General features: G+C 36.9%; 1 protein-coding gene across 2 annotated transcripts in view; it reads left to right on the top strand.

Annotated features, from left to right (window-relative positions):
* Positions 1-12,663, top strand: part of epha6 (eph receptor A6) — a 140,646-nt gene that overhangs the window by 95,579 nt on the left and 32,404 nt on the right. For both annotated transcript variants that reach the window (XM_051901662.1, XM_051901669.1), the window contains exons 4-5: positions 3,831-3,986; positions 6,819-7,154. In XM_051901662.1, coding sequence (XP_051757622.1) covers positions 3,831-3,986; positions 6,819-7,154 — 492 coding nt within the window. The remainder of the gene's footprint in view (positions 1-3,830; positions 3,987-6,818; positions 7,155-12,663) is intronic.

Genomic DNA, 12,663 nt, shown 5'->3' on the forward strand with positions numbered 1-12,663 from the left:
TTTAGTTGTGTGCTGGGGATACATAAAAAGCTAGCTGCGAAATTAGCTTTAAAAGGTTAGTTCACCTAAAAATGAAAATTCTGTCATTAATTACTTGCCCTCATGTCGTTCAACACCCATAAGACCTTTGTTCATCTTCGAAACACAAATTAGGATATTTTTGATAAAATCTGATGGCTCAGCAAGGCCTGCATTGCCAGCAAGACAATTAACACTTTCAATGCCCAGAAAGCTACTAAAAACATATTTAAAACAGTTCATGTGACTACAGTGGTTCAACCTTAATGTTATGAAGTGACGAGAATACTCTTTGTGCACCAAAAACAAAATAATGACTTTATTTAACAATATATAGTGATGGGTGATTTCAAAACACTGCTTCATGAAGCTTCGAAGCTTTGCAAATCTTTTGTTTTGAATCAGTGGTTCAGAGCGTGTGTCAAACTGCCAAAGTCACGCCCCCCAGTGGTGAACCGTTGAAATTTCGAAACACTTATTTTTTTTTTTATACTTTATTTTTATTCCTTTTTTGACAAGAAAAAAAGGAAAAGAAAACCAGACAGACAGACCAAGGGACATCAGGCAAAATCATCATAGATTAACAGAAGTGCTCAACATCCGAAATTTCGAAACACTTATGACGTAACAAAGCCTCGTTTACTGAAATCATGTGACTTTGGAAGTTTGATACGCGCTCCGAACCACCAATTCGAAACAAAAGATTCATAAAGCTTCATGAAGCAGTGTTTTGAAATCGTCCATCACTAGATATTGCTGAATAAAGTCGTTTAGTTTTTTTTTTTGGCACACAAAAAGGATTATTGTTGCTTCATAACATTAAGGTTGAACCACTGAAGTCACATGAACTGTTTTAAATATGTCTTTAGTAGCTTTCTGGGCATCTGAAAGTGTTAATTGTCTTGCTGGCAATAAAGGGCACACTGAGCCATAGAATTTTATGAAAAATATCTTAATTTGTGTTCAGAAGATGAACAAAGGTCTGTGGAACGACATGAGGGTGAGTAATTAATGGCAGAATTTAGATTTTTTGGTGAACTAACCCTTTAACAAGACAAAGAAGTCTGGCATTTTATTCCAAAATGTCTGAAACACAATATATAATTTGAGATGTGATGGACAAAACACTGTAGTGGAATTTTTTATGACTTTGAGGGAAAAAAGAAGAAGAAGAAGAAAAAAAAAATTCTCCTGTGATGTAAATCCACTGTCTGACATTATTAGGGAAAAAATGGTTAAAAAAAAAAAAATCACTCTATTGTTTTCTACTTCACATTAAAGTGCACATCATCAGTAAACAGTGTTCCAAATTGGATTTGTTTTTATTTTTTTCATTAAAACTTATTTAACAAAAAATAATAACTAGCTCACCCCTCCTTTTAAGCTGATGTCACGAATCTCTCTGAATTTTTAACCTGTTAGTACTGCCTGTGGTACACATACCTTTCAAAAGAGACCAAAACCAAGCATATACTCCAAATGTTTCAAGAACAGCATGCAATTAACTTTAAATGAAAGTATGCCCTTTTTAGGCATTTTAGGCAAATTTTACTGGAATGCTAAGGGGTTAACTACGCCCTTTCAACCACCTGGTCCTATCTGGGATGTAATGCATGCTTTTCCAATCAATTCCCAAAAGATAAAAGACCCAGCCTACATTTACTCCTGTGTAAAACCCTGTTTCACTATATAATATGTCTTATTGCAGAAATAAAATAGGTTGCAATTAGCATTTCATGTTGACTTTAATGTGCAAATCATGAAAGATCTTTCTTTTTCTTCTTTATAAAACTTCTCAGATGTGGATGGTGGCTCATTTGTTTGACTACTTGTCGTATTTGTGCTTCCATAACATATGCTCTCCATTTCCATAAAATAGAAGTTGACTTTGTTTACAACAGATCTAAATAAAAGTAAGAACCCTCATTAATGATTTATACATTGGAGTTGTTTTCCTTGCTAGGAACGCTGCCAAACGCCTATACCGATTTTAAAAGATGCTAACAGAGGTCCTGTGCACAGAACTTGTTTCTCTGCATCACAATAAGGACGAAAGGCTGCTGGGGAAGCTCCGAAGCTCTCTGGGAATGGCCTTGTTACAGGAGAAGGTGTCTGGAGTCAGAGAGAAACAGATCAATGCCTGTAATGTTGTGGCTGTAGAGAATTACTAACCTCTGAGGAGCAAATTTAAATAAAAGTAAAACTAGTGTGTATGTGTGTGTGTGTGTGTGAGAGAGAGAGAGAGAGAGAGAGAGAGAGAGAGAGAGAGAGACTTCAGAAAGAGATCTGCTATCTTACATTTATGATGTGTGTATGTATGCTTGTGTGTGTACCACTTAACTCAGTCTCGTCTGGCTGCTCTCCTGGGCCTCGGCGAGTCTTTCAGTGTGGAGTCTAAGTCCAAGACGGAGTGTTTAAGAACTGCTATGGTTAGGAGCATAGAAAAGATCAAATGAGTTAGGCTGCACACTGGAGGGAAAGAGAGAGAGAGAGAGAGAGAGAGAAAGAGGGAGAAGGAGAAGCTTTTAATGTATCTCTTAAGCTAGCAGTTCCATTGAGACAGACAGGGGTAGTCAAAGATTGAAAACATCACCTCACATTTTATCTGCCTCATGTGTCCATATTTTAATTGGTCATTTTTAGGGATATTTTTAGGAGCGGTTGTGGCCTAATGGTTAGAAAAACAGACTTGTAACCTGAATGTCACAGGTTCAATTCTCCTCAGGCGCCACAGTGAATGGCTGCCCACTGCTCTGGGTGTGTGTGTCCACGGTTTGCAGTGTGTGTGTGTTCACTACTCACTGCTCTTAATGTGTATGCACTAACTTGGATGGGTTTAAATGCATCGGACAAATTCCGAGTATGGGTTGCCGTACTTGGCCTTAATGTCACTTCACTTCATATTCATCTGCATGTGTATTTTGACCAACAATTTAAAACAATATAATATTGCATTTAACACTTTTTTATAACATACAAAGAAAATTCATTTCTCATAGATGGAATGCTATGTGTCTTGTGTGAACATGATTGCAAAGTGAATTTTTATACCCTACCATTCAAAAGTTTTGGGTCAAGATTGTTTATTGCTTTTGAAAGAAGTCTCTTATGTTCATCAAGGCTGCATATATTTGTTCAAAAATGCAATAAAACAGTAATATTGTGAAATATTATTACCATTTAAAATGTGTTTTCACTTGTAATATATTTTAAAATGTAATTTATTATTGTGATGGCAAATAGAATTTTCAGCAGCCATTATCCCAGTCTTCTGTGTTTTATTACACATTTTTATTATTATCAATGTTGAAAACAGTTGTGCTGCTTTATATTTTTGTGGAAACCATGATATTTTTATTTTTTTTTCTCAGGATTGTTTGATGAATAGAATGTTTAATTTGAAATAGAAATAATTTCTAACATTATAAATGTCTTTACTGTCACTTTTGATAAATGTAATGCATTGATGAGTAAAAGTAAGTTTAATTTCTTTTAAGAATCTTTCTGACCCCAAACATTTAAATGGTAGTGTGCTCACATATAATACTACACATAAATAATACAATATATTGTATTTTTTTCTGTTTCTAAAGCCTTTTTCAAATTTGTGGGGGTGTTATTCCAGCAAATATTGATATGTGTGAATAACTGTGAATTATTTGATTAAATAACTGCCATACCTTATAATTCAATTTTAAGGTTCAATTAAATGTTTAATTGATTGACAGCCCTAATTAGAAATATGTCTGTTTGTATTATCACTAAACCCTGGAATGCACAGCCTTAACTTTTCTCTTATGTTTTCCCCACAGCCTGCAGACCTGGGTTCTACAAAGCCTTTGCAGGAAACATCAAATGTTCAAAGTGTCCACCACACAGTTCCAGCCACACAGAGGGTTCGGCACAGTGTCACTGCGAGAAGAGCTACTACAGATCCAGCAAGGACCCTCCCACCATGGCCTGCACACGTTAGTCAGCCTACTATTTTGTTTTCATTCTTATCCCTTTTTTCCCAGTGTCAATTTTAATGTGCTTTAAATGCAATGAAAAAATTGCACATTTGAGTTTCCAAAGTGGTTACAGCATAAAAAAAATTACAATATTTTAAAGAAACAAATAATATTTAAGCATTTTTACACAAGCAAGAGCCTTGTTGTACTGAATATCAGTGCATGGTCTCATTTTTGTGTATATATATATATATATATATATATATATATACTGCAACTCATACTGTCTGTGAAGAAAATCTCTCGTGTTGAATTTAGTTAACACGACAATAACGAATTAACAGTTAAAAAATAGATTTTTTTTTTTTTTTTTTTTTTGCTACATTATTTGTAGTGCCTCCCATCCAATAATCACAAACCGCTTTGGGCTTTGTTATTTCTGATAAGAAATAAAGTCCCAATTTTCAAATTCTGTCAATTTTATGACGAAATTCATACAATAAATGCCATTTTGACATTCTTAAATGTGACGTGACAGATCGCTGTAGTGCCTCAGTTCATGCGGCAGCACAAGTCTTTTCTTCCACATTAATACAAGTTATATCTCAAAAAACATGTATGAACATCAAAAGGTATGTTGGTTGAAAGATATAGTACAACTTAACAGAATATAGCATGTCTCATATAATCAATTAATCTGTGTTTCAACCATGGAAAGAGGTCAATAAAACAGCTTGTGAACAATATGTCACATGCCCTGGTTTCACAGACAAGGCTTAAGCTAGTCCTAGACTAAAATGCATGTTTGAACTGTTTTACCTGAAAGCAACTTGTACTGACATATCTTAAAATATGTCACTGCCATTGTTTTGTCTCAAGATGTATAACAGTAATGTTTTTTTGTTTTTTTTCTAGAGTACGTTTATAAAAGCTACTTAAATATCCTAATTGAACTATTGCCTAATCCTGGTTTAGGCTAAGCCCTGTCTGTGAAACCGGGCCATAATGTGACATTTACCTCAGGAATGTTTTCCAATGCTCACAGTTCCATAGTTAACTATAAAAAAAAATAAAAAAAAGAATAAATAAAAAAATAAAATAAAAAAAAACAATAGAAAGAAGCTTATTTACTGTTAACTACATGTTTGAATAAATTTGCTTATGAAGACAAGTGCCTATGAAAACTATTGTAAACTGTTTTTATTTGAGTGTAATTATTATATCTTAAAATAAATAGCAGCTGAATATAATACATTTGTTGTTAATTGTAACCTCTGATATTATAGTGTACCAAAGGAGAGGGTTCCCTGTATAGTTTGCAGCATTATTTGGGAAAGATTTTTTTTCCTTAAGAAAAATCAAACTATCGGTATCTGCATTGAATCATTCATAACATATCATTCTGAATAATTGGCAGAGAAATTTAGTATCAGTGCATCTCTAATATATATGTATACATGATCTGAACAAACATACAATCCTCCGACACGATCCAGGACACCATTAAAATAAGCCATTCTCTTGTTTCCGACGCTGGGATCCTTCTGAAGTCTGTACAGAGATGCAAACGAGCTGTCCAAACTGGACACATCAAATCAAACATTCTTGCACTCTTCAGTATACAGGAACTGAACTTGTACCTGTATACTGAATTCAATGTACAGCTTCAGTCATTAGTATTTGCTTTTGTCACGACCCGGCACTCACATCTAGTGTAGGCAAATGTCAGTAGTTAAGCGACTGAAGTAAGTGGGCGGGGCCTATGGTGAGATGATCTATAACTATTCGTCAATGTCTTGTTCTGGAAGCAGTCGTTATGCATGTATTTGCCAGTGTAACATCACAAATCTTACAATATCAAAACAAGCTGTTTTTGGAGCTTGATTAAATAAATGCTTTGTTTATAATGAGGAGGATGTTTTAAGCTATACTTGCAGGATGTTTTAATAGTTCAAAGACCTCTTATATGCCAAAAGGTCAAGGTAAATTTCTCATGTCATGACCCCTTTAATATTGAAGTTCTTCAAAGTCATTTTCAATACCATCTATAACTGAGACGCAAGATGACTCCAGCTGTATTATATGAAATGTGAGAGAACAAGTCAGCGCTGTGATACAAGAGGTGTGAAAGTTTTTATAGCACTGGTTTGAGTTACCCAGAGGAGAAATACACATATAAAATAAGATTCAAAAGGCAAAAATAAGTATCTCATCATTCTCATTCTCTTTTCTGTTTCGTCTTCTTGTTATTGTTTCTGATTTTATTGATCAGAATTTCTCTTATTTCAGTCTTCTGCTTCATCATCCTCTTCTTATTCCCTCCTTCTGCCCCCCATCATGCTTACTCAAATTATTCACCAAACTCAATCTTTTCAACACCAGCAGCAATCTGCATTAAAAACAGGAGAGGAGGAATAATTACTTCCTTGTTATTCACGAGTGGGTGCAATTATCATTAACTATGATAATCATGTCTAGGACATATTCTCATTATCATCATTAGCTGAGTCTGGGAAACAGCAGATAAACGCAGACTTCCCTGTATCTGGCTCTGAGCCGGGGTTCTATAGGAAGCAGAACCGGGGTACTAGAGCAGAGACATTTGTATATCAGCTAAACCAGAGGGAGGGTGTGAAAGAGAGATGGCAAAAGCTCTCATGTGATTTTTAAGGCATTAATGGGATTCATTAGTTAAAGCATATGCACGTTTTTGAGAGAGGGGGAAAAAAAGATAAAAACAGTTAATCTGCATAATATTTTGCGCAAATAGACTTTTTTTCTCTCTCGCAGATGAATTTCTGTCAGCATGATAATTATGGTTGCTAATGTGTCAGGTGTCTCTCCTTTCAGGACCACCCTCCCCTCCTCGAAATTTGGGTTTTAACATCAATGAGACTGCCCTCTTCCTGGAGTGGACTCCGCCCAGTGACACAGGTGGTCGGAAGGATATAACCTATAATGTCTTATGTCTTCGATGTGGGGCTGATGGACAGGCCTGCGAGCCATGCAACAGCAATGTGCGCTTCGTACCCAAACCCACGGGCCTCGCAAGCACCTCTGTGGTGGTCCAGGACTTTGTGGCGCATGCCAACTACACATTCCAAATCGAGGCTCTGAATGGAGTGTCAGGCTTGGGCAGATCCGTGAGACAGCTTGCCAATATCACTGTCAGCACAGAGCAGGCTGGTGAGTAGAGCTGTTTTAACACTGAACTGACATCATTCTAGAAATTTCTAGGCTTTTTTTATGTGTATAATGTTATGTCATGATGATCACAGACAAGACTCACATTACAGAGGAATATAGGAATGGACTAAATAGATTTCTGCATGTGATTCTGGTGCATTAAAAATTATACATTAATAAAAAAGAAATCTGAGCCCGTATTTATCAAGTTTCTCAAAGTGCCATTTTAGTCTTAAGTGCTGAGAATTCATGAAATTTACTCCTACTTTTAAACTTAAGTATAAAAGCAAGTTATCAAATTTCTTAAAGCTAAGAATCACTCTTACTCTCCCAGTTATTTAAGACAGCTTGAGAGGTCTCTCAAGTGGTTAGGAGTTGCCAGTAGGGGCTTGTGATGGCACTGAAGAGACAGAGATGTGCGCAAATCTTTCAGGGGAGCAAGAATGTTTTTGAAATGTTTGACGATGAGCAGTTAATCAAACAGTATCGTTTGGACAGAGCAGGCATCATCTTTGTCAGCGCTGGTTAATGTTGGGCTGAATTCAGCAAGCAGTAGCGCTTCTTCCTCCAGCCAGTTCGGTTTTCTTTTGGAATCCATGGTGACTGATTATATCATAAAATCTAGGCTATATATAGGCAGGTCAGTTAACAGCACACTGGTTTAAAATTTGCAATTAAAACATGGTGGAAAACGTGTTTATCTTTCATTTCCAATGTGTATATCATAATGTATTCTCTTGAAAATTCTTTATTGTCAAATGTGTGTTGAATGAAAACTCCTCTTAGAAATTTAACCATTCAATGTGAATTTATCTGATAATATTCTTAAATAAGGAAATCTATTCAGTGATTGGTCCATGCTTATGTTGTCATCCAAAATCCTGTTTGTGGCACAGCAAAGTGTCGTGAATTATCTCTATCTTAAGACTGACACTTAAGATTTAGTAATACACTTCACTTAAATTATGACTGAGATGCTTAATAACTAACTTTTAAACGCAGCTTTGAGCCAAGAATTTTTTTACTCTTAAGTCAATTCTTAGCAGTGTTCTTGTGAGTAATTCTCAGAAGCTTGATAAATACGGGCCCTGATACATAAAGTTATAACTGGTATAGTGTAGGGAGGGCTTCATGGGAGGACACCTGGGAATGTTGTTCTGCAGCCTGTGACAAGTCCTCCACCAGCTCAAGTATTTAAGGCAAATTACTTAAAAAAATAAATAAATAAATAACAAGCTCTATCATGAAACTCTAGATGGCACAGGCTGATGGTTAATGCAAGCTGATGATATTTACGTCTTTAACTACATGGCACAAGCTGATTGGTTCATGTCACATCTGCAGCCAATGAGCTTGCTGCTCAACATTTAAATAGCTGGTTAGCGTTCACTATAGCAGTTTGCAGTGCACTTTTTTTTTTTTTTTTTAGAGTTCCTCTGAAACCCTCCACCTCCCCCAGCTCCACCTGTATAGATCTGCTATGGGTGATTTTATGCTGCATGTGCTGAAGCAGTATGTCTTACATGCTCACAGCAGCTTATCGGTGTATGTATTGGCAGTGGCAAGTTCCTCTACTTGCTCTGCAGCAACAATATCAGCAGCAGCAGCAGATCTGTTCTGCCAAGACCAAATACATTAACATTGTCATGATAGAAACAGTATACTGTTCAAAAGTTTGGTGTCTGTAAGAAATGAATACATTTATTTAGCAAGGACACATTAAATTGATCAACAGAGATAGTAAACACTTTTATAAAGTTATAAAAGATTTCTGTTTAAAAATAAATGCTGTTCTTTTGAACTTTCTATTCTTTTCAATTTAAACAATCCTGAAAAAAGATGTATCACAGTTTACACAAAAATATTAATCAGCACAACTGAACGTTTTTTAATAAATTTGATTTAAAAAAAAAATTGTTTTTCATGCACCAAATCATCATATTAGAATGATTTCTGAAGGGTCATGTGACACTGAAGCCTGGAGTATTGACTTTGCAACTAAATGAGTAAATTACATTTTAAAATATAAAAAAAATAGAAATCATTTGATTAAATATTTCACAATATTACTGTGTTTTTGATCATTTTTTGCAGTCAGCATCTTGACTGGTTAAATTACAGACTCTCATTCCAGCCTCTATCTCCTGATGTTCTGGGCCATAGACCTGCTAGCATGTTTTCCCAGTCTGTAAAAAAACAAACCATTGGCACAACGTATTCATAACTATTGCCATCCTGGCCAGACTCTCATCGTTCATCATGATAATGATGATAACTGCAAATTTCATTTCATCCTGGAGAGGCATTGTCTCAGCACATCAAATGCGGGATGTCTCCTGGCCTAAGCTCAGTTTCACACTAATAGAGACACACGGCTTTATCTAAAAGCCTGCTGTCTTCCTCTATCTGGATTCCGTATCCACAGATATGGCCAAACTTCATTATTAGAATTTGCCCAAGTCTCCACAGGACAGCTCTTTCGACTCTCAGGACTTATTCTCACACCGTATTTATCAATTTTTCTCTGTGTGCCCATTTCCTGAGCTCTAACTGATGATTTACTGCTCACTTTCATTGCCTGAATTGTGCTTTGGCAAAGCAAAGCGAGTCAACTGTTTCCTCATTTTTGGGTTATCCAGATGTTTCCTTCAAAAGAACAGTGTGAAGCAGGATTTGTTGCATAAAGTACTGCAACATGATGAATGATTTTATGTCTGGAGAAGTGTGAGCGGTCAAAAGTCATATTTGGACCAGGTGGTCTTATACTCTGTTGATGGGGTAATTTTATTCTTTGTAAAGATGGGAGCTCATCAGCATCAATATCAGTGAGAAACCAAGAATGATTGATTGATATGATCAATCTCCTTCATGAGCTGTAATCACATTGAAGAGCTTCCCTTCCCTTCCTTCAAGCCCTCAATCTACCACCTGTGGAGAGGGAAGGAGATGCAGAGTGTAGGGAAGGAATGGAGCTGCACAGTGTATATATAGCATCTAAAATATTCAGAGCCGTTTTAGCGTGCAATGATGTTGAGACTTAAAATATATGAATTTCACTGATTTAGAGCGGGGACCCCTAAATGGATAGAAACACAAAATTAAAATTCTGTCATCATTTACTCACCCTCATGACGTTCCAAACTTGTATTAATTTATTTCTTCTGCAGAACACAAAATAAAATATTTTGAGTTTCTGCTGTTTTTGCCCTTACAATGAGTCTGAGTCCTGTCCGATGACATGCTGCTGTGCAATCCAAGCACAAATGACTGAGAATGACGATATAAATGTTCTTTAATCCACAAAACCAAAATACAAATGAGATTCTTCAGAAACAGCAAATGCACATGATGATAACTGACACAGGGAGTATAAACACACAGAGTGACTAAACTAGTCACAGGTGGGACTAATCAAACCAAGGTAACAAACAGGGAGGAATTTTGCTGCGTTCGAGACGAGGTTGGACATGGGAATATCCCAAATTAAATGTCCCACTTCAGACCTCAGTGAGTTCCAGTCAATCAGACGTCACATTCACATGTTGATCACATGATGTCACCACGACACAATGACAGTCTCAACATGCCAAAAACAAAATAAAAATAACAAAATCAGTTTAAAAACAGCTGTCAAAAGTCAAAATAAAAGGTATCGTTACATAAACTTAAAGGTGGGGTAAGTAGTTTTTCAAAAACACTGTTTGGAAATTAGTCAGGCTGACACCAACAACAAACATGTAAACAATCAGCATTAGTATAACGGTCTAACGTTCGAGGGAGCAAGAGGGAGATTTGAAGAAAAAAAAAAAAAAACTGCAGAAAGAGAGATGAGACAATACAAAACAGCTCAAAAGAATATCACTGGAATGAAGGTTTATGACTGGGCAAGCGCTTTAGGACCCACGTTAATATTAGAAAAGCTTTCCAGCACTGGACAGAGCTAAGCGGGAAGGCCTGAAAACAGATGTGGAGGCTGCTTTGATTCCGCTTCACATGTGAGTAAAACTGGGTTTGAGTGTCATGATTGTCTGGAGCTGCTGTGCTGTTGGCGACTAACAACAAGCACTTGTTTGTATTTACTCTTGTGTACTGTACGTTCATTTTCTGTGCTTCCTTGTCGTTCGTTCATCATCTTCACTTTATTTTTCTTGAAGCATTTTGTTGCACATCAGCCGTGATAAACAGACATCCACTATCGCATTGCGTGTGTAACAGTGGCCTGATAGTGAGAGTTGTGCAGGTAAACCACTGCACACTGACTACCGCTAGAGAATGAGGTGCTTAGCACCATTGTCAGTGCACTCGCCTCTCCTGCCAGCAGCGAATGGGCTGGGGTTTGACACTTGGAGCAGAGTGTTTAGTATTGGATGGTGAGTTTTGGAGGCGGAGCAATGAAGAGAGGGGTGGGTTTGTTTGGGTTGATTTCAAATATCAACAATGTTCAACAGCGTTTTTTGAAAAACTACTTGCCCTACCTTTAATGTCTTATGTTAAAATTTGTTTTTACATTTATGCTCATTAGAAGCAGGACTTCAAATGACGCGTCTCGATGAGGTTGGGGTTGATCGATGTACCTCAAGTTCAGAGGTCGAATGTCTGACTTTGAGTGGCATTCCAGACGTTATTTCCAAGAAGGAGGTAGGAAAAATCCAAATTCCAAATCCCGATCTGTCTGGACTGCAGCATTAGTTCCTAATGCCGAGTTCACACTGCACGATTTTAGGCCAGATTTTCACTTGCCGACAAATGCCCAAAATCTGAGGCAAATCGGTGCTTGTTCACATGAGTGACAATCACGCAGTGTGAATTATCAAAGACGCGATCTGAGAGAATTGACGATACGTCGTCAACACCCGTGAGATATTTGACATACTAAATATCTGGACCTGTCTGCAATTTATAATCCTGATGTGTGAAATGTGTCCTTCTGACTGAAAATGACATCGACGATGACCTACAGCCAATGAGAGAGCAAGATACAGGGCAGCGGGAAGTTCGGGGAGGAGTTATAGACCCACGTATGCCCAAACATTTCCTCCTCCATAATCTTTTTTTCTTTTTCTCCTTTTTGCTGCAAGTTAGCGCACAGACCATTTGAAAAGCAGGCTTCTTGCGGGCTAACATTTTCATTAACAATTCCAGTCTCGCGCGGGAACTCACGTTATTTCCTTATCTTTTCTCGCGTGTGTTTGGTTGTGAAATGTAGTTTGTGGACTAGACAGTTGTCAAGACATGACAAGACAAAGAACATGAATAGAGTATATGGTCTTGGACTTGAGTTGGACATAAGACCAAGTCTAGTCTTGAGTACTGCAACACTGGTCAATAGAGTCCAATGTTGTTTTGGACTGCATTTATGGATACATTTTTCAAAATATCTTATTTTGTTTTCCACAGAAGAAAGTCATACAGGTTTAAATTGAAATGACATGAGGGTGAGTAAATCATGACAGTATGTTCATTTTTGGGTGAACTATCCATTTAATATATTCACATAATTTATTAGGCT

The sequence above is a fragment of the Ctenopharyngodon idella genome, chromosome 1 (genome assembly GCF_019924925.1).
Source record: "Ctenopharyngodon idella isolate HZGC_01 chromosome 1, HZGC01, whole genome shotgun sequence".
Lineage (NCBI taxonomy): Eukaryota > Metazoa > Chordata > Actinopteri > Cypriniformes > Xenocyprididae > Ctenopharyngodon > Ctenopharyngodon idella.